Raw genomic sequence first — 18,733 nt, forward strand, 5'->3', positions numbered from 1 at the left:
TCTGTTTCTCTTTCGCTGAGTGAGAGCATCTAATCACACATCTTTTTCGGTTTAAGCATCTACAACTCCCATCCCGACGTACAAGTCAAAGCAAAATATTCAATATGCTTTCGCTTACAGACAGATTTATTCTTGTCCTCTTTAGGAAACAGTCCAACATCTTGTATCAGCGTAACATGAATTACTATTTTCTTTTTAAACAAATTATATGGAGTGTGCTATCGTAAGACAGAGTGTATTTAATAACACAAAAATACAACTGTTCTGCAATTGTGCCGGCCGCGGTGGCCGTGCGGTTCTGGCGCTGCAGTCCGGAACCGCGGGACTGCTACGGTCGCAGGTTCGAATCCTGCCCCGGGCATGGGTGTGTGTGATGTCCTTAGGTTAGTTAGGTTTAAGTAGTTCTAAGTTCTAGGGGACTTATGACCTAAGATATTGAGTCCCATAGTGCTCAGAGCCATTTGAACCATTTTTCTGCAATTGTCGGGGTTAAATAGACTACAAATTCTTCATTAGCAAATTTGCATGGCACGTCAGTTATAATACAAATTTGAATGCCTGATATAAGTATCGTTGCAACAAGAGGAAACAGAACGCGATCCTCTGAAATGAATTGTGCATGAGGTAGCATGATAAGTGAAGTTCACGATATTGACCCGAAGCGTAACTAGAGAGGCAGAATATACAAGAGCTGTTGGTGCCACTAGAGCGAACACAAGAAAAGACGTGTTTAGGTTACTCTTGCCGGTTTGAAAGCTTCTTCTGCCCACGAGGACGACGGCGTTAGGTAATGACTGCCGAAGGTGGCGCTGTAGCCTGAAGTTCCATGAAGGAGCTGTTAGGTAGGCAAGCCTCCTGGACTTCAATGGTAGTAGCAATGCCATTACCACGGGGGGAACATGTTTCTGAAGAAGAAGCAATGCTTCATACATGCCTATCATTAATCAGTTTCCTTTTTTTAAACAGGTTACTTACATATTCAGTTGGTTTTGTACGATGGGTCACAGCCTATAGCCAGTAATCTTCGTCACCAAATACATTTGTACTGAATGATCAGATGCCAATCGTCATGAATCCTGCCGGAATGTTACTAGACTTAATGGTGTTTAGCAATACACATCACTTTACAGGAGTAGTATCACAAATGGTCACTTTCTTGATAAGGTTATTTTCCATCCACGGATTACAAGCTCTAGTGACAAACTTACTAAAATGCAAAAATACAGATCCCTCCAGAGGCTGTAATTTATAAGATTAGAGTGGTGGAGAAGATGAGAGACCATCATTATTATCTCTGGCCATAGGATAGGAGATGTCCAGAAAAAAACAAGATCGGCGTGTCGTTGGTGCCTTTTATATGAAACGAAGAACAATAAATCCGGTGAAATAATCCAAAGAATTTTCCTGCAGACCCGCCACGTTCTAGTCGCATATTTGAACGCAGATACTGTCTAAATTTATTCCTTGCAAAAAATGGAAACGTAGCCTTACTACAACCATTAAAACAGCAAAATTCCAAGTTGCAAAGTTGTCTCTCTCAGCAGACGTGACGGTTCGAACCTGTTTAATACCTGTTTTTGCAGTAAACCACGCCTGCACACACACACTCACACCCACACGCATCCACCCACCCACACGCGCGCGCGCGCGCGCGCACACACACACACACACACACACACACACACATACACACACACACACACACACACACACATTCACACGTACACACATAAGTCCTAAATGTTGCCTAGAGGGCTTTTCTACAGCTCATTTACCTGACAACCTCAAAAAAATATTTTTCTTAAAATCATATAGAGCATTAAAATAGTTTCTAAAATTAAAATGTATCATGAATTCAATTATTACTTTTATAAGAAAAAGCGTTATACAATAATGAAAAGATGTGGGTCTGTGTATATGACTGCGCAAGTGCCATACCGCAGACCGAAACATTCGGGCTTCCACTGTTAGACGGTCGCTATACTTTATTCTGTTTCTCACCGTTACTTGCTTCTTTTGCAACGCACTGTATGTGTGAACAGTGCCGAGCTGCATACTGATTAGGAATCCATGCTAATTCTCCTAAAAGAAGACGTAAGACGTAAGTCTCTTCACAAGTTGGATGAAGGCAATGACACATCACCGCCAACAGAGCAATGGCAAGTATAGAACAACGATGTACAAATCAACCATAGGATTTCTTTCATCCCTGCCAACAATGGATACAGTTAACGTGAGTTTCGAAGGTCCGCTAATCAACACGATAAAGGCGTATCGTTATCGCCGACTACTTCAGCCGGCCCTGAAGAAGGTCAATACAACCTATCACAAATCCGATTAACCGATTCCGCTGCCACTGGAATGCTCTGTCTTCGTCAGATTGTCTTTCGTCGGACTGAGCCACTGCTGCCTCGCCCTGATGCTCTCCCTCGGCCTTTGAATCCGTCCACACTGTTCTCCGACAGCTGGTTAACTAATGAACGTTGCCTGAACTTTTGGACACCATGAATGCCTAGTTGAAAATAGTCCAGTGATTCACCAGTCAGGTGTACTACGATGGTCTCATGTCTGCCAAGCCTCAGTGCTGCCAGCAAATGGACAGGCTCCATCCTCAGTTTCAAGGCCAGACTAGCATACCAGGCCAATCTCACCAGCAGCGGTGGAATTTGGCTTAGAGGTGTAGGTGGCAGTACCTTCTCCACAAAACTGGTCCCTGCACCAGCAGACGCTCCGCTTACGTGATCAAAGGCTGTGATTAATCCTCAGCCACTGCCAGCAGTACTAACATCAGCACCTAGTAATTCACCGCCCATTCGACAGGGATTCTTTCAGAAAATTTGGAGGAGGGAGAGATCTTATATCCCTGCCAGTTACCGATATAACATAGAAATCTGCAGCTGTGTCACTTGCGGCAGTACGGCTGTATCATTATCGCTGACCACACCAACCGGCCACGAGCAAGATACGGAACGTTAATACAAATGCCCGCAGAACGGAGTTAAGGAAATTCACACTGCACCTACTGAAACCGCCTTTACTATTGGCAACTCACTCTTGTACATCTCCACGAACTTTGTCTTTATCACCAGTGCTCTCCGATAGGTGACTAACTCAGAATATTGCTTGGACTTGTACGAAAGAGCTAATAGACCAACCGATACCGCAGATGACAAAAATAACTAGCGATACGAGTTTCCGTTACCTGCTAAAGAACGTCTCTTGTCCAGGATTACAGGATGTATCTACAGGGTGACAATTATTGAACTATACGAAGAAAAACGTGAATTAGTTACAAACTAAGGCGTGCACACACTTTATTCAACATGTGGGTGTCACTACAGATATTCGGATTTCGGTTATGACATATTAGATCTGCCTCCCATCTTTGGCGATGATGTGGCACAGACGAATAGCGAAATTCAGCATGACCCTCTGAAGTGTCGCAACATCTGTGCTGTCGGTGACGTCCCGAATGGCTGTTTTCAGATCAGCAGTGGTTTTAGGCTTATTATTGCTCTTTAATATAGTTCCACAAAAGGGAGTCGCATTCTTTTACCTCATATACTTCGTGACAATCAGTCCTGATGTTATGTTTCTCGCTGTTCTCATTTCTGCTACTTCTTATTACTTTCGTCTTTCTTCGATTTCCTCTCAATACATCTTCTGTACTCAACAGAATGTTCATTCTATTCAGCAGATCATGCAGTTCTTCTTCACTTTCAGTTAGGATAGCATCTTCCTCAGCGAATCGTATCATTGATATCCTTTCACCTTGAATTTTAATCCCACTCCTGATAATTTCTTTTATTTCCATCACTGCTTTTTCGATGTACAGATGCAACAGTAGGGGTGAAAGACTACAATCCTGTCTTAGAACCTTTTTAATCCGAGCATTTCGTTCTTGGTCGCCCAGTCTTATTATTCCCTCTTGGCATTTGTACATGGTGTATACTATTACCCGTCTCTCCTATAGCTTACCCCTATTTTTTCTCAGAATTTCGAACATCTCGCACCATTTTACATTGTCGAAGGCTTTTCAGGGTCGACAAATCCTATGAACGCATCTTGATTTTTCTTGAGTCTTGGTTCAAACGGCTCTGAGCACTATGGGACTTAACTTCTGAGGTCATCAGTCCCCTAGAACTTAGAACTACTTAAACCTAACTAACCTAAGGACATCACACACATCCATGCCCGAGGCAGGTTTCGAACCTGCGACCGCAGCGGTCGCGAGGTTCCAGACTGTAGCGCCTAGAACCGCTCGGCCACCATGGCCAGCTTGAGTCTTGCTTCCATTATCAACCGCAACGTCAGAATTGCCTCCTTGGTGCCTTTACGTTTCCTAAAGCCAAATTGATCGACATGTGACAAATACCCAGCTGTTAACCTGATTGTGCAATAATCCTTGCACCTATCAGCTCTTGCAGTCTTCGGAATTGTGTGGATGATGTTTTTCCAAAAGCCGGGTGTTATATCGCCAGACTCATACATTCTACACACCGTCGTGGATAGTCGTTTTGTTACCACTTGCCCCAATGATTTTAGAAATTCTGATGGAACTTTATGTATCCCTTCTGCTTTTTTTTTTAATCTAAAGATCTCCAAAGCTCTCTTAAGTACTGATTCTATTATTGGATTCCCCGTCGTTCTACATCGACTCCTGTTTCTTCTTCAATCACATCCGACAATTCTTCCCTCTCATAGAGGCCTTCAGCATACTCTTTCCACCTATACGCTCTCTACTCTGCTTTTAACAATGAAATTCCCGTAGAACTTTTAGCAACCTTGCTTTTAATTTCACCAAATGTTGTTTTGACTTTCCTATGGGTTGACTCTGTCCTTCATTTCTTTTTCGATTTCATGCAGCCGTGTCGTCTTAGCTTCCCTGCACTTCCTATTTATTTCATTGCACAACGACTTGTATGCCTGGATTCGTAAATTTCCCTGAACAGTTTTGTACTTCCATCTTTTATCGATCAACTGAAGAGAGAGAATACAAAGATTTAAGCCACCCTTCCTAATGCATACAGGCCAGATGTCGTGCAAAGTCATACTGATACATTGGCTGACAATGTAGAATTCTTTGTAAATTTGACTGGATTTAGTAATCATTGCAAACCCATGATAATTCATTTAATTTTACATATTGTCCCAAAAAAAAAACCACAAAAAGCTTTGGGGACAGGTTCCATACACAAAAGCAAGAGAAAAGTGTCTAGTAAACAAGGGCTCTAAAATGTATACCTTAAGAACTGTGGCACTTGTCTTCTTCGGTACTATGAAACAGATCTCTTCTACTTCAAGAACTCTGCTTTTCCATTTTGGGAGGAAGTAGTGTGGACCAACCCAAGGAAAAAATGTCCAGTAAATATGGGATCTAAAATACTTACCCTAATAGCTATGAGCACCTGCCTGTCTTCGCTCGTGTGAAAGACATTTCTTCTACTAAAAGAGACTTTTAAACGCTTTTTTCTTGAATAACTCGGAAACCATGGCCTCCAGCGAAAACGTATCCCAGTACAAAATTTAACTACATTAAATTTTCTACAAAAGAGTCTTGTTCATTTCCTCTGTGGGAATAGTTTGCACATAGCAAGCAAGACAATATGAAAAGCCCACACGAGGTTCTTTAAGGTGTTGCGGATTCCATAAAACCAATAGATAAGTCGTATAAAGCTTTCTCGGACTTATTCTCGCATGAATTCAAAGTAAAACGTCGAGCTTTCAACGATTACCTCTATTGTCTTCGCCAGGAGCAACTGACTGTCAAAACTGCTGGTGAGGTGGCCTTATGTAGCACAAAGACGACTTCTGATTGGTCGGTAATTACGTCATGCTGTCAGTCTTCTGACTGGTTTGATACGGCCCGCTACGAATTCCTCTCCTGTGCTAACCTCTTTATCTCAGAGTAGCAATTGCAACGTAAGTGCTCTATTATTTGCTGGATGTATTCCAGTCTCTGTCTACCTCTACAGTTTTTGCATTCTACAGTTCCCTTTACATACTGTATTACCCTTTCAATATCCTCATACACTTTCTCTATCTCTTCATCTTCAGCTTGCGACGTCGGCATGTATACTTGAACTGTCGTTGTCGATGTTGGTTTGCTGTGTATTCTGAAACAACAACCTTATCACAAAACTGTTCACAGTAGATATACCCAAACTGAAAGCAGGCCTCACGTAACATAGCACGAATCACAATATGTTTTTGAAATCCGTAAGACTGTAAGAAGAGGATCTTTCGTGCTGCTCGTGATCGCCCAGTTAATTTGTTCTTACGTTCGCTGTAGAGTATACTGCAGGAAACAAAGCAATCTCTTCCTGATTTGATTGCCACCACTTAAAATATAAAATATTTTACCAGTGAATTCGGTAACTATCGATTAACCGAAATAATCTAATAGGCCTACTGGTTTCTCAGCTGATATTTCCTCTCGTGTTGGTGTCCCTCAGAGACTGGCCCGCCTAACACGCGGAAACTTTATGACGGGTCATGCATGAGTCGGCTTTGAATACATGTGCGGTATACAATACGGTACGCAGTTTCAAGACGTTCGGTGGGTTTCCGTGGCAGTATAGGTTGTGCTTCAGATGATGGTCATGTTTGGCCTAAGCATGTTCATATGTCTTCCAAACATTAATAGTAGGTCTTCCATATTTTCACTTTGTGTCTAAAATCTGTTTGCAGACAATCTTGAGTTCTATGTGAGTGCCAGACCTGAAAATCTGACTCAAGCTATAAGCTCCATTAACAAATACGTCCAAGAGCTGTTTATGACTGGTCAAAGTGGGACTCTAGCTGAACTTTACTAAATCTCAAGCAAGTGTCACAACGCATCAACGTATCATCAGCTCTGATCTTACCTGCGTGTTGTTCTAAACAACATCAAAATCCCTGTTATTTCATTAAAGAACACAGCGTAACATTGTATGAGCGTTTTATTTGGCATTGAGGTGTTGTGCAAGTCTGCCAAAAGGTATGTATGCACCTATTTTTCAAAACAACAAAAGGCTTTCTTCAAAAACGAAATGTTCCAAGAGCTAATTTTGCTCAATTATGTCTTTGATTACTAGGACGTGTATAATGAGGTCCAAATAGTGAGTACTCTTGAAGTCGCGAGCTCGCCGTAAAGCCGTAATCATAGAGAACTCTTCTGACTGCATACACTTCGACGGCGTGCAAACTTTATTGGCTTTATCGTCTTCTCTATTGTAGCTTCCCCAAATATGTATCCTCAAATATGTTCTTCCTACTTCAAATCATTGGTAGAACACCAGATCCTTACACTGGAAATTAGTTTCAATCATATTTCACGCCAGAAGTGTTTCTGTCAAGTCCTGAACTGTTAGGTAACAGTCGCCATAGCGCAAAGGATACTACACATTTCTGTTTGAAAAATAAGATAATGGCTTATCTCTAGATATAACGGCAGCTCCGAGAGGGTCCGTAAACTTCACGATATACTGTTTAACTATCTTTACTATGTTTCAACTCCTCGCCTCTCTCGTCTCTTTGTCATCCGTTTCTGTTCTCTTATCATTTCTGTCTTGTATAGTTTTGGTTATATTCAAAATGGGAGCTAGGAAAGCATCGGTCGGAAGTTCTTAATCTGTTTATTGCAGATCGATTTCAGATACTGTGTAGCTATCTTCAGTGCATTATATCCGAGTCATAATGACTCATCGTAAATTCAACAGCACATAGTATCACTTCACATAACAGATAACAAATGTCATCTATCTTAAATCGCATTAATACCGTATTCGAACATGCATTTTTTGATGGAAACAAACCTTAAGATATATTACAATTATTATGCTATAGAGAATATAATTACAGCATAAGTCATTTATAAAGGGCGACCTTAAGTTGTCTGCAGAAAATGAAACAACGACCAGCTAATGCTGAAAGGAATCAAAAAATGATTTTTCGTTTCTCAAGCGAACCAATAATTTGTAGCTATGCCTACTCTGTTGCAGCTTACAAAGTATCAATCGGACGACATGAAACAAAATAATTCCAATGGAAGACGATCACGCTTTAAGTTCAGGGTGATTATAATTAAAGGTAAACTTCCAAACCGCTGTAGAAGTAACACCACTTGTCAGAACGTCAAATTGCAACTTAATATTACACAGGCCAACGATGCAAAACTTTTTTCCTGAAAATACCTTATTCTTATGTTTTTTAGGGTGGGAAATCCAAATATGATACTTAAAAAACTGTATCACCCACCACTTCTTCACATTTTACAGTTAAATTTATTAAATTAAGCAATTTTTAAAGAATTTACCAGCTTTTAAATAGTTGAAATAATTTAAAAAGGAGGTGTAATTAATGTAGATGACGTCGGTAGCACTGCTGAAAAGCATTTGCTGGCAAAAAAAGGTCGATTCTATTTTTGTATTAACAGATGGTGTTTCTTTTTTTTTACTGTCAATCTAACTCCACTTTCCCGATTCCTGTACATGTGCTCAATACAATGTCTAATCGTGATTGTAAAAACTCTGCTCACAGTTGTTTTTATTATATTTGAGGAGAATTTGTGATTAAAAACACTAAAGAAACATTACAGACTTTGTGAAAAAGGTTTATCTATCATACTTTGGCACTAAACTTGGTGATCAAGATAAATCTTGGGGCCACGTAAGGTATGTTATGAGTGTGTTGAAGATGTGAGAAAATTGTCCAAAAAGGAGAAAAAAGCCTTTAGATTTGCTGTTCCTATGATATGGAGGGAGCCATGAAATCATTCGGTTGATTGCTACTTTTGCATTGTTAATATTACTGTTAATAATTCGAAAAACAAGAAGGTTATAAGCACCCTAACCCTCCGTAAGCCATCCGACCAGTACGGCATGGCGCAGATTTGCCGGTTCCTGAACCACCAGGCAGTTTAAATTCTATTCCAACAGAAGTATTTTCTGATGTACAATCTGACTTACATGAACCAGATGATGATAACTTCCACTGTAATACAGAAAGTCTAGAGTCCAGATTGTTTACTCAGACCGAGCTTAACGATTTGGTTAGGGATCTGGGCTTAACGAAAGAAAAAGCTGAACTGCATGGCTCTAGATTAAAAGAAAAGAGCTTATTGGCAGTTGGAACCAGTATATACGTGTATAGAAAGAGAGAACAGCAATTTTCCAAGTGTTTTCAATAAGAAGGTGATTTAGTGTACTGCTCAGACATTTCCAGTCTGATGAATGAGTTGGGTATTGAGTACGAAAAGGAACACTGGAAGTTGTTTATTGATTAATCCAAAACTAGTTTAAAGTCTCTTTTAGTACACAATGGTAACATCTATGCATCTATACCTGTTGGACATTCTGAACATATGCAAGAAAGATATGAAATCCTAGAAATTGTGCTAAATAAAATAGGCTATTCTGCTCATGATTGGATGATATGTGACGATCTAAAAGTAATATACGTGCTCCTTGGTCAGCAAGGTGGCTTTACTAGATTTCCATGTTTCTTGTGTGAATGGGACAGTAGGACTAGGGATCAACACTGGTGCAGAAAGAACTGGCCTGTGAGAGAGTCTTTAAAACCTGGTGAGAAGAAGATTCTACGCAAAAACCTTGTAGATCCTACCACCTCTACACATAAAGTTAAGCCCAATGAAACAGTTTGTAAAGGCTTTGCCTAAAGATGGACCATGTTTTCAGTATCTCTGCCAAACGTTTCCACACCTTTCAGAAGCTAAACTAAAAGAAGGCGTCTTTGTCGGATCTGACATTAGAAAATTGATGTTTGATGTTAACTTTGAATCCACAATGGCCTTAAATGAGAAAGAAGCATGGGTATCATTCAAGCAAGTCATTACAAAGTTCTTAGGACATGAAAAAGACCCTGAATATGTTTCTATTATAGCTACAATGTTAAAGAACTTTAAAACTTTAGAATGTTTAATGAGCCTGAAAGTTCACTTTTTGAACAGTTACCTTGATTACTTCTCGGACAATATGGGAGAAATGGTTCAAATGGCTCTGAGCACTATGGGACTCAACTGCTGTGGTCATAAGTCCCCTAGAACTTAGAACTACTTAAACCTAACTAACCTAAGGACATCACACACATCCATGCCCGAGGCAGGATTCGAACCTGCGACCGCAGCGGTCGTGCGGTTCCAGACTGTAGCGCCTTTAACCGCTCGGCCACTCCGGCCGGCTAATATGGGAGATGTTAGTGAGGAGAAAGGGGAGCGTTTTCACCAAGGCCGCTGGAACGCCAACATGATGGGGGACTATTATTGGTCACTTCGCCGAGAAATTCAGCAATTCAGCAAGTGACTCATCGTAGAACAATAGCGTTATTTCAGAATATTGATTTTTAAATGTTCCTGAAAGTAAATTAAGCGTGACAGTGGTGGCTGATCTTGCGGGCCAGCTGTTGATCCGTGTGCTCACGTGCGCAGGCTCCGCAGCCGGCGCCTTCCTGGTCCGGGGTTCGAGACGCGCTGGCCTTCGCGGATGTGTGTGTCCAGCCCTCTTATGACGGCATACAGACAATTGTCGGCTCCGAAGACTGTCTGTACCTGAACGTGTTCGTGCCCGTTAATGGTAGTGGTCCTTTCCCCGTCATGGTCTACATCCACGGCGGCGCCTTCAGGATAGGAAATCCCGCGGGCGGCACTCCGGACTACTTCGTTGAGAGGGGCGTTCTGCTGGTCTCAGTCGCCTACCGCCTCGGCGCCCTCGGTAAGTAACTGGATATCTTTTCGCTTTTAGTAGACGCAGTCTCGAATCTAATGTTGACTAAAAACATCTCAGACAAACTCAGAAGGTTCTGCTCTCTGCGATAATCAGACAGCTGATTTTCAGCTTTTGTGAAATCGTTTGCTGCCAAAATAGAGCATAACAGAGGGAATGTGTAATTATTCACTTCTCTACTTCGAAAAAGAGCTATGAGTCAGAATAGCCGACCACCACAAAACCCTACAATACAATAATAAGTGCACTACTGGCCATTAAAATTGCTACACCACGAAGAAGTGCTACAGACGCGAAATTTAACCGACAGGAAGCTGCTGTGATATGCAAATGATTAGCTTCTCAGAGCATTCACACAAGGTTGCCGCCTTTGGCGACACCTACAACTTGCTGTCATGCGGAAAGTTTCCAACCGATTTCTCATACACAAACAGCAGTTGACCGGTGTTGCCTGGTGAAACGTTGTTGTGATGCCTCGTGTAAGGAGGAGAAATGCGTACCATCACGTTTCCGACTTTGATAAAGGTCGGATTGTAGCCTATAGCGATTGCGGTTTATCGTATCGCGGCATAGCTGCTCGCGTTGGTCGAGATCCAATGACTGTTAGCAGAATATGGAATCGGTGAGTTCAGGAGGGCAATACGGAACGCCGTGCTGGATCCCAACGGCCTCGTATCACTAGCAGTCGAGATGACAGGCATCTTATCCGCATGGCTTTAAGGGATCGCGCAGCCACGTCTCGATCCCCGAGTCAACAGATGGGGACGTTTGCGAGACAGCCACAATCTGCACGAACAGTTCGACGATGTTTGCAGGAGCATGAACTATCAGATCGGAGACCGTGGCTGCGGTTACCCTTAACGCTGCATCACAGACAGGAGCACCTGCGATGGTGTACTCAACGACGAACCTGGATGCACGAATGGCAAAACGTCATTTTTTCGGATGAATCCAGGTTCTGTTTACAACATCATGATGGTCGTATCCGTGTTTGTCGACATCGCGGTGAACGCACATTGGAAGCGTGTGTTCGTCATCGCCATACTGGCGTATCACCCGGCGTGATGGTATGGGGTGCCATTGGCTACACGTCTCGGTCACCTCTTGTTCGCATTGACGGCACTTTGAACAGTGGACGTTACATTTCAGATGTGTTACGACCCGTGGCTCTACCCTTCATTCGATCCCTACGAAACCCTACATTTCAGCAGGATAATGCACGACCGCATGTTGCGGGTCCTGTACGGGCGTTTCTGGATACAGAAAATGTTCGACTGCTGCCCTGGCAGCGCATTCTCCAGATCTCTCACCAACTGAAAACGTCTGGTCAATGGTGGCCGAGCAACTGGCTTGTCACAACACGCCAGTCACTACCCTTGATGAACTGTGGTATCGTGTTGAAGTTGCATAGGCAGCTGTACCTGTACACGCCATCCATGCTCTGTTTGACTCAATGCCCAGACTAACAAGGCCGTTATTACGGCCAGAGGTGGTTGTTCTGGGTACTGATTTCTTAGGATCTATGCACCCAAATTTCGGGAAAATGTAATCACATGTCAGTTCTAGTATAATGTATTTGTTCAATGAATACCCCTCTATCATCTGCATTTCTTCTTGGTGTAGCAATTTCAATGGCCAGTAGTGTACATTCGGTGTTGGAAACCAGTGGAGCCTCCTGGTAACCAAAAAAGTAAACCATTTTCACGCGGATTAGAAACACTTGCCTAGAAGCACCCCATTGAATTTTTATGACGTCAGAGTGTGGCATAGACCTAACCACACACCGAAAGTGTTGTGCAGCCTTCCTGTTCAGAACTGCTCATCTACTCCCCATGCGGCGGGCCGCATTGGACTCTCACTATCATTTAAACAATCAGTCCACCTACCCGGGTAGGTTTCAGGTTGTCTGCCTCTTCACTCTGCGATGGTAGATACTGATTTAGGCGACAAAAGTAGCGTTGACGAAAATTCGATTAAATACCTACCACGCAAAGGCTACATACCTCCAGGCCATGGGCAGTAGCTGAAAGCTAGTTAAACTATCGAGTGTTCGGGATTCTTGCATGACTCGTTTGAAAAAAACACTGAAGTTTCGTTTAAGTAGGTTTATTGACTTTGAACATGCGACCAAGTCCGTATTGAATATCCCACAATCAATTACGCGATGTTACTGACTGTCTCTGTTACAAGTTCACACCTGAAAGCAGCAAGAAGGTATTTAGCCCGACCCAATATTCTGAACGTCCGAAACAGTCACTGACTCGCGACCACTTGCGAATTAACACATTCAGTCGTTCTGTAGGTTTCTTGTAAAAAAAGTGTTCGTCATAGTGTTTCGTTATCTGCGCGAAACACGCCACGTGGAGTTTATTGACGACATGAAGTGTTCACACGCGAATATCTCCTAAAATAAATCATTCCCAAAGCTCAAACTTCCACAAAATACTCAACACTATAATCGCTTTTCGTCAGCGATACGATAACTGATCAAACGTTCGAACATTTACATTTTCGCACAAAAATTGATAAGCGCGGTTTAACATAGGTGTTTACTTGAAGACGGCTCCCTAACGATTCTCTCGACTCCTAGATCTGAGGCACAAAGCCCTCCTCACACGTTCGGGAAATGACTGAATTCCAGCTGACTAGTGTTAAGCGGTCAATCAGATCATCTCGAGCACTTATTTACTCGCTGTATTTCTGATGTCAGAGAATCAGATTACCACAAGTAATTTACACTAGAAATTTCGCAATTCCAAAACTAAATAAAATTTAATGAAAACAAATTAAGATTACTGTTCATAAAATAAATTACTAGTAAATTTAATACTCCACACCACTTCTGGCTGCCTTTTACAGAATCAAGCTCACTCGGACATACGTCACAAATCCCCCCTACTGTGCAACAACTTTCTAACGCAAACATTTACATAGTTTTAATAAAATATTACATTCTCACTTTACATGTGCACTCCATTCACCTCGAACTAACACAACCACACCTTGCATGCACTGTCGCAGATAGCAAGCCGCTACTGCCCTTACTACCCGTCCTACTGTCGCAGAGGTTTTTTTCCCTTGGCGCTGGCCTTGGCACTTTTTTTCCTCTGCTCTTACAACCGCTATCCTTCGATCGTTTTCGACCACTTCTATCTCCTGATGGACCATGTTAATGAGTAGTCTTACCCAGACGCATGGATAACATCACAGCCTGCATCCTGCGACGCCTGATTCAAAACTAACATGCATACGGAGGTGACAGTAGAACTTTTGCGTTGGTCACCACGTTGGTGCGGGCGTGGAGGGGCCCCATCCTTGTGTGTGTCCATTCACTCTCTCAATTTCTCCAAAACACTCACACAACCAAAATACCGAGAAATAATGATTTTACAAAGCATTTTCAATTACGTCAGAAATCTGTGGTAACGTAACTAAAGAAAATTCCAGAAAATTAGATATGAAATTAACCTCTTGGTTGTAATTTCAGTTGATACTACAAATGAATACATTACCGTCCCTAAATCAGTTCACAATGCCAGCAAAGTTATTATGTGTTTTAGGTAAAAAGTTATATCTCCGAAAGTACTGAAGTTATTGATTTGAAATTTTAACAGTATGGTTATACTATCCATAGAATTTGGTGTACTGAGTATGAAAAAGATCGATTAGTATTCAATAGTACTTCTTCAGATTCATAGAAAGTATATACAACGTATTGCAAGCAGGGTAAAGCAGGTACATCGCTGGCTCTTCCCAGTTGCCAGCGTCAGCTGTGCCAGCGAGAGAACCAAAATCAACTCTCCTCCCGGCTACCCGGCAAGCTACGCTTTCAATTCAAGATGACAACTGCTAACAATTTATACGTTACACCCATAACACAGATATTGGTAGGAGATACGTTAAGGGCGTGTATATGTAATTGGGTGTTAACCTAGAAGTGTTAGGTAGCATGACGAGGCAGGTCAGACAGTCACCGTCAGTATTTACACTACTGGCCTTTAAAATTGCTACACCAAGAAGAAACGCAAATGATAAACGGGTATTCATTGGACAAATATATTATACTAGAACTGACATGTGATTACATTTTCGCGCAATTTGGGTGCATAGATCCTGAGAAATCAGTACCCAGAACAACCACCTGTGGCCGTAATAACGGCCTTGATATGCCTGGGCATTGAGTCGTACAGAGCTTGGATGGCGTGTACAGGTACAGCTGCCCATCCAGCTTCAACACGATACCACAGCTCCTCAAGAGTAGTGACTGGCGTATTGTGACGAGCCAGTTGCTCGGCCGCCAGTGACCAAACGTTTTCAGTTGGTGAGAGATCTGCAGAATGTGCTGGCCAGGGCAGCAGTCGAACATTTTCTGTATCCAGAAACGCCCGTACAGGACCTGCAACATCCGGTCGTGCATTATCCTGCTGAAATGTGGGGTTTCGCAGGGATCTAAGGAAGGGTAGAGCCACGGGTCGTAACACATCTGAAATGTAATGTCCACTGTTCAAAGTGCCGTCAATGCGAACAAGAGGTGACCGAGACGTATAACCAATGGCACCCCATACCATCACGCCGGGTGATACGCCAGTATGGCGATGACGAACACACGCTTCCAATGTGCGTTCATCGCGATGTCGCCAAACACAGATGCGACCATCATGATGAACCTAGATTCATCCGAAAAAATGTCGTTTTGCCATTCGTGCATCCAGTTGCGTTGTTGAGTACACCATCGCAGGTGCTCCTGTCTGTGATGCAGCGTTAAGGGTAACCGCAGCCATGGTCTCCAAGCTGATAGTCCATGTTGCTGCAATCGTCATCGAACTGTTCATGCAGATGGTTGTTGTCTTGCAAACGTCCCCATCTGTTGACTCAGAGATCGAGACGTGGCTACACGATCCGTCACAGCCATGCGGATAAGATGCCTGTCATCTCGACTGTTAGTGGCACGAGGCCATTGGGATCCAGCACGGCGCTCCGTATTACCCTCCTGAACCCACCGATTCCATATTCTGCTAACAGTCATTGGATCTCGACCAACGCGAGCAGCTATGTCGCGATACGATAAAGTGCAATCGCGATACGCTAAATCGGACTTCTATCAAAGTCGGAAAGGTGGTGGTACGCATTTCTCCTCCTTACACGAGGCATCACAACAACGTTTCACCAGGCAACACCGGTCAACTGCTGTTTCTGTATGAGAAATCGGTTGGAAACTTTCCTCATGTCAGCACGTTGTAGGTGTCGCCACCGGTGGCAACCTTGTGTGAATACTCTGAAAGCTAATCATTTGCATATCACAGCATCTTCTTCCTGTCGGTTAAATTTCGCGTCTGTAGCACGTCATCTTCGTGGTATAGCAATTTTAATGGCCAGTAGTGTATGAAATATTTCTCATATAATGCTGTGGTTTCGGATGCATACGATCTAAGGCCTCCTGCGTCGTTTGCTAGTGAGGGGCGATGACAGGCGTTTCATGGACCTATTCACACTATGTGCAATATCCGTTCAAAAGTATCTATACACATGTTACTGGACATTAATAAGGAGGGTGTCCACCCCTCACCTTTGCGATGGGTTGACTACTGGTGACACTTTGAATGAGGTGTTCAAATGGTTCAAATGGCTCTAAGGACTATGGGACTTAACATCTGAGGTCATCAGTCCCCTAGACTTAAAACTACTTCAACCTAACTAACCTAAGGACATCACACACATCCATTCCCGAGGCAGGATTTGAACCTGCGACCGTAGTAGCATCGCGGTTCCGGACTGAAGCGCCTAGAACCGCTCGACCACAGCGGCCGGCTGAATGAGGTCTCTGAATGTCTGTCGAGAAATGGCTGACCATTTGTCATCAAGAGTCGAAGCCAGAGAAGGTAATAATATTGGGTGCTGGAGTCTGGAGCGAAGTCGACGCTCTAACTCACTCCGTAGTGTTCCGCTACTTTCACATCAAGACTGTAGGCAGGCCAGACCATTTCAGGCGTGTTATTATCCACAAAGAATTGCCTCACAGATTCTGATTTGTGACAGGGCGGACTGTAATGCATTTCCAAATAATCAACGTCTCCACATTGTTCCTCTACTGGACGTGGTGCACAATGCTGTTAAATATCTTCATATTCTTCCACATTTAACATTTTGTCAAACGCAGTAAGGATGCCACACGCTGTAACCACGATAAACATTCACATAACAAACACAACGTCCTTCATACTTCACTATTGGCAAGTAACGTTCTCCAGCCATTCGCTAAACCCAAACACTTCCATGGATTGCCATAGGGTATAACGTGCTTTACAGCAGCAACAGTCGACTTAGTCAGCTTTAGGATGGTTGAAATGTCGCCGATGGATTTCTTACTGAGGTGACATCCTATGACTAATGCACGTTTGAAGTCACTGAGGTCTCTTGAGCGACCCATTTTCCTCCTACTGCGCCTCCTCTGACAACACGGTACTCCAATCATCCTTTTACCAGTATACTAGTGCGTCCACCTCTTGTGACATCTCGTGGTGAATTTCACATTACATATTGGTGTATGGATACGTTTGATCAGATAGTGTAAATATCTCTAATGTTAAAACACCTTATCCACTTGTCTGAAGTAGTGTATTGCATCTTATTGCGTAGTTTCCGTCTCACTCATAGCCAGACGTCGGCAATGTACTCGTACTGAAGCATCCAAGCGGAACAATATGTACCGCGTCTTGCTATTGTAGGTGATCTTCTCCATGCTTCAAACGTCCGATGATTGTATCTCACTAGTCTCTGTGCCATATGACCTGCGGTGAGCAGAGGTACGCCTGTGGAGTGGTGGGTTTTGTAGCTCAATCAGGAAGAGGTACTAGATAGAATGGCTACCCACCAACAGTCGATTACCAACACTGAATTGTCAAATGGATTTCTGCACCGTGCCCTTCTACTCACTGTTGCAGTCGGCGATAGTCGATTTCAGTTGAGCCAGTTTACTGATAGCTCACCTTGAGCACGGTGCTTCGTGGAAAGCCAAGTGCCTGCACTACCTTGGACGAGGGCCGCATGTGGATGTTTAGCCAACATGAAATGCGTTGGCATCATGTATCTTTCCTACCCTGTACTCAGCTCTCTCGCCGATGGCCAATACCCATCCTGACGATATCCCAGTGACATGCTACCGTAAGTAGTTCATGAGTTTTCGATGAGCAGATTGTTTAGTTAGCCCTCTCTTAAGTTTCGTTTATGACACTTAGAACAATGTTAAGTGACTTTAAATCCATAGGCTTGTCTAACTTGTGAGATAAGAAAAAGTATTAAAATTATGCAAAAATAACTTCCGACGAATTCTTAAGTCTCCACAACGTGAATCACTTTACAGCTGATTATTTATTTCAGATACACTTTCTCGCATCTTCAGACCTTTTTAGATTTGTTACAACACTACACGTCAAATTCGTCGTCTTTTTTGGATACTTCAACAGTAAAGTACTGCTAATGTGTGACAGGTTTCCTGAGCCTGCTGAACGACGACATCCCTGGCAACGCAGGCCTCAAGGACCAAGTATTGGGGTTGCAGTGGGTGCAGAGAAACATCGCCGCCTTTGGTGGAGATCCCAGCAGGGTCGCCATCATGGGAGGGAGCGCAGGAGCTGGCTCTACATCACACCTCTTCCTATCGCCGGCGACCAAGGGTAAGTTTCTCGTAAGCTATCAAATATTTAACGCTGGTGAGTTGACTGAATAAATGGCCGAGTAGAAAACGAGATACGAAAAGCAAAAATATCTACACAGTGGCAAGAAAACATACACTGCCTCAGAAAAAAAGTGAAGCATCCAGAAGAACGGGAAGAAAGGGAATGAAATTTTACAGGTTTGTAAGGTATATGATATTATTGTAGTGATTACAAAATCAAGTCAAATTTAGAAGCTGGCGTTATGACCTCATTTATCAGTATGACCTTGCACCTCCTCTGGCTTGGGTGCATCCACGTGTCATAAAACCATTGTACCCTCTTCTGACGCGAGCTGGC

The 18,733-nt window shown here is 43.0% G+C and overlaps 1 protein-coding gene across 1 annotated transcript in view; it reads left to right on the plus strand.

Annotated features, from left to right (window-relative positions):
* LOC124622574 (juvenile hormone esterase-like) overlaps nucleotides 1-18,733 on the plus strand; it is a 130,547-nt gene that overhangs the window by 8,550 nt on the left and 103,264 nt on the right. The window contains exons 3-4 of the mRNA XM_047148323.1: nucleotides 10,427-10,709; nucleotides 18,209-18,394. Coding sequence (XP_047004279.1) covers nucleotides 10,427-10,709; nucleotides 18,209-18,394 — 469 coding nt within the window. The remainder of the gene's footprint in view (nucleotides 1-10,426; nucleotides 10,710-18,208; nucleotides 18,395-18,733) is intronic.

This window comes from Schistocerca americana, chromosome 7 (genome assembly GCF_021461395.2).
Source record: "Schistocerca americana isolate TAMUIC-IGC-003095 chromosome 7, iqSchAmer2.1, whole genome shotgun sequence".
In the NCBI taxonomy this organism is placed as follows: Eukaryota; Metazoa; Arthropoda; class Insecta; order Orthoptera; family Acrididae; genus Schistocerca; species Schistocerca americana.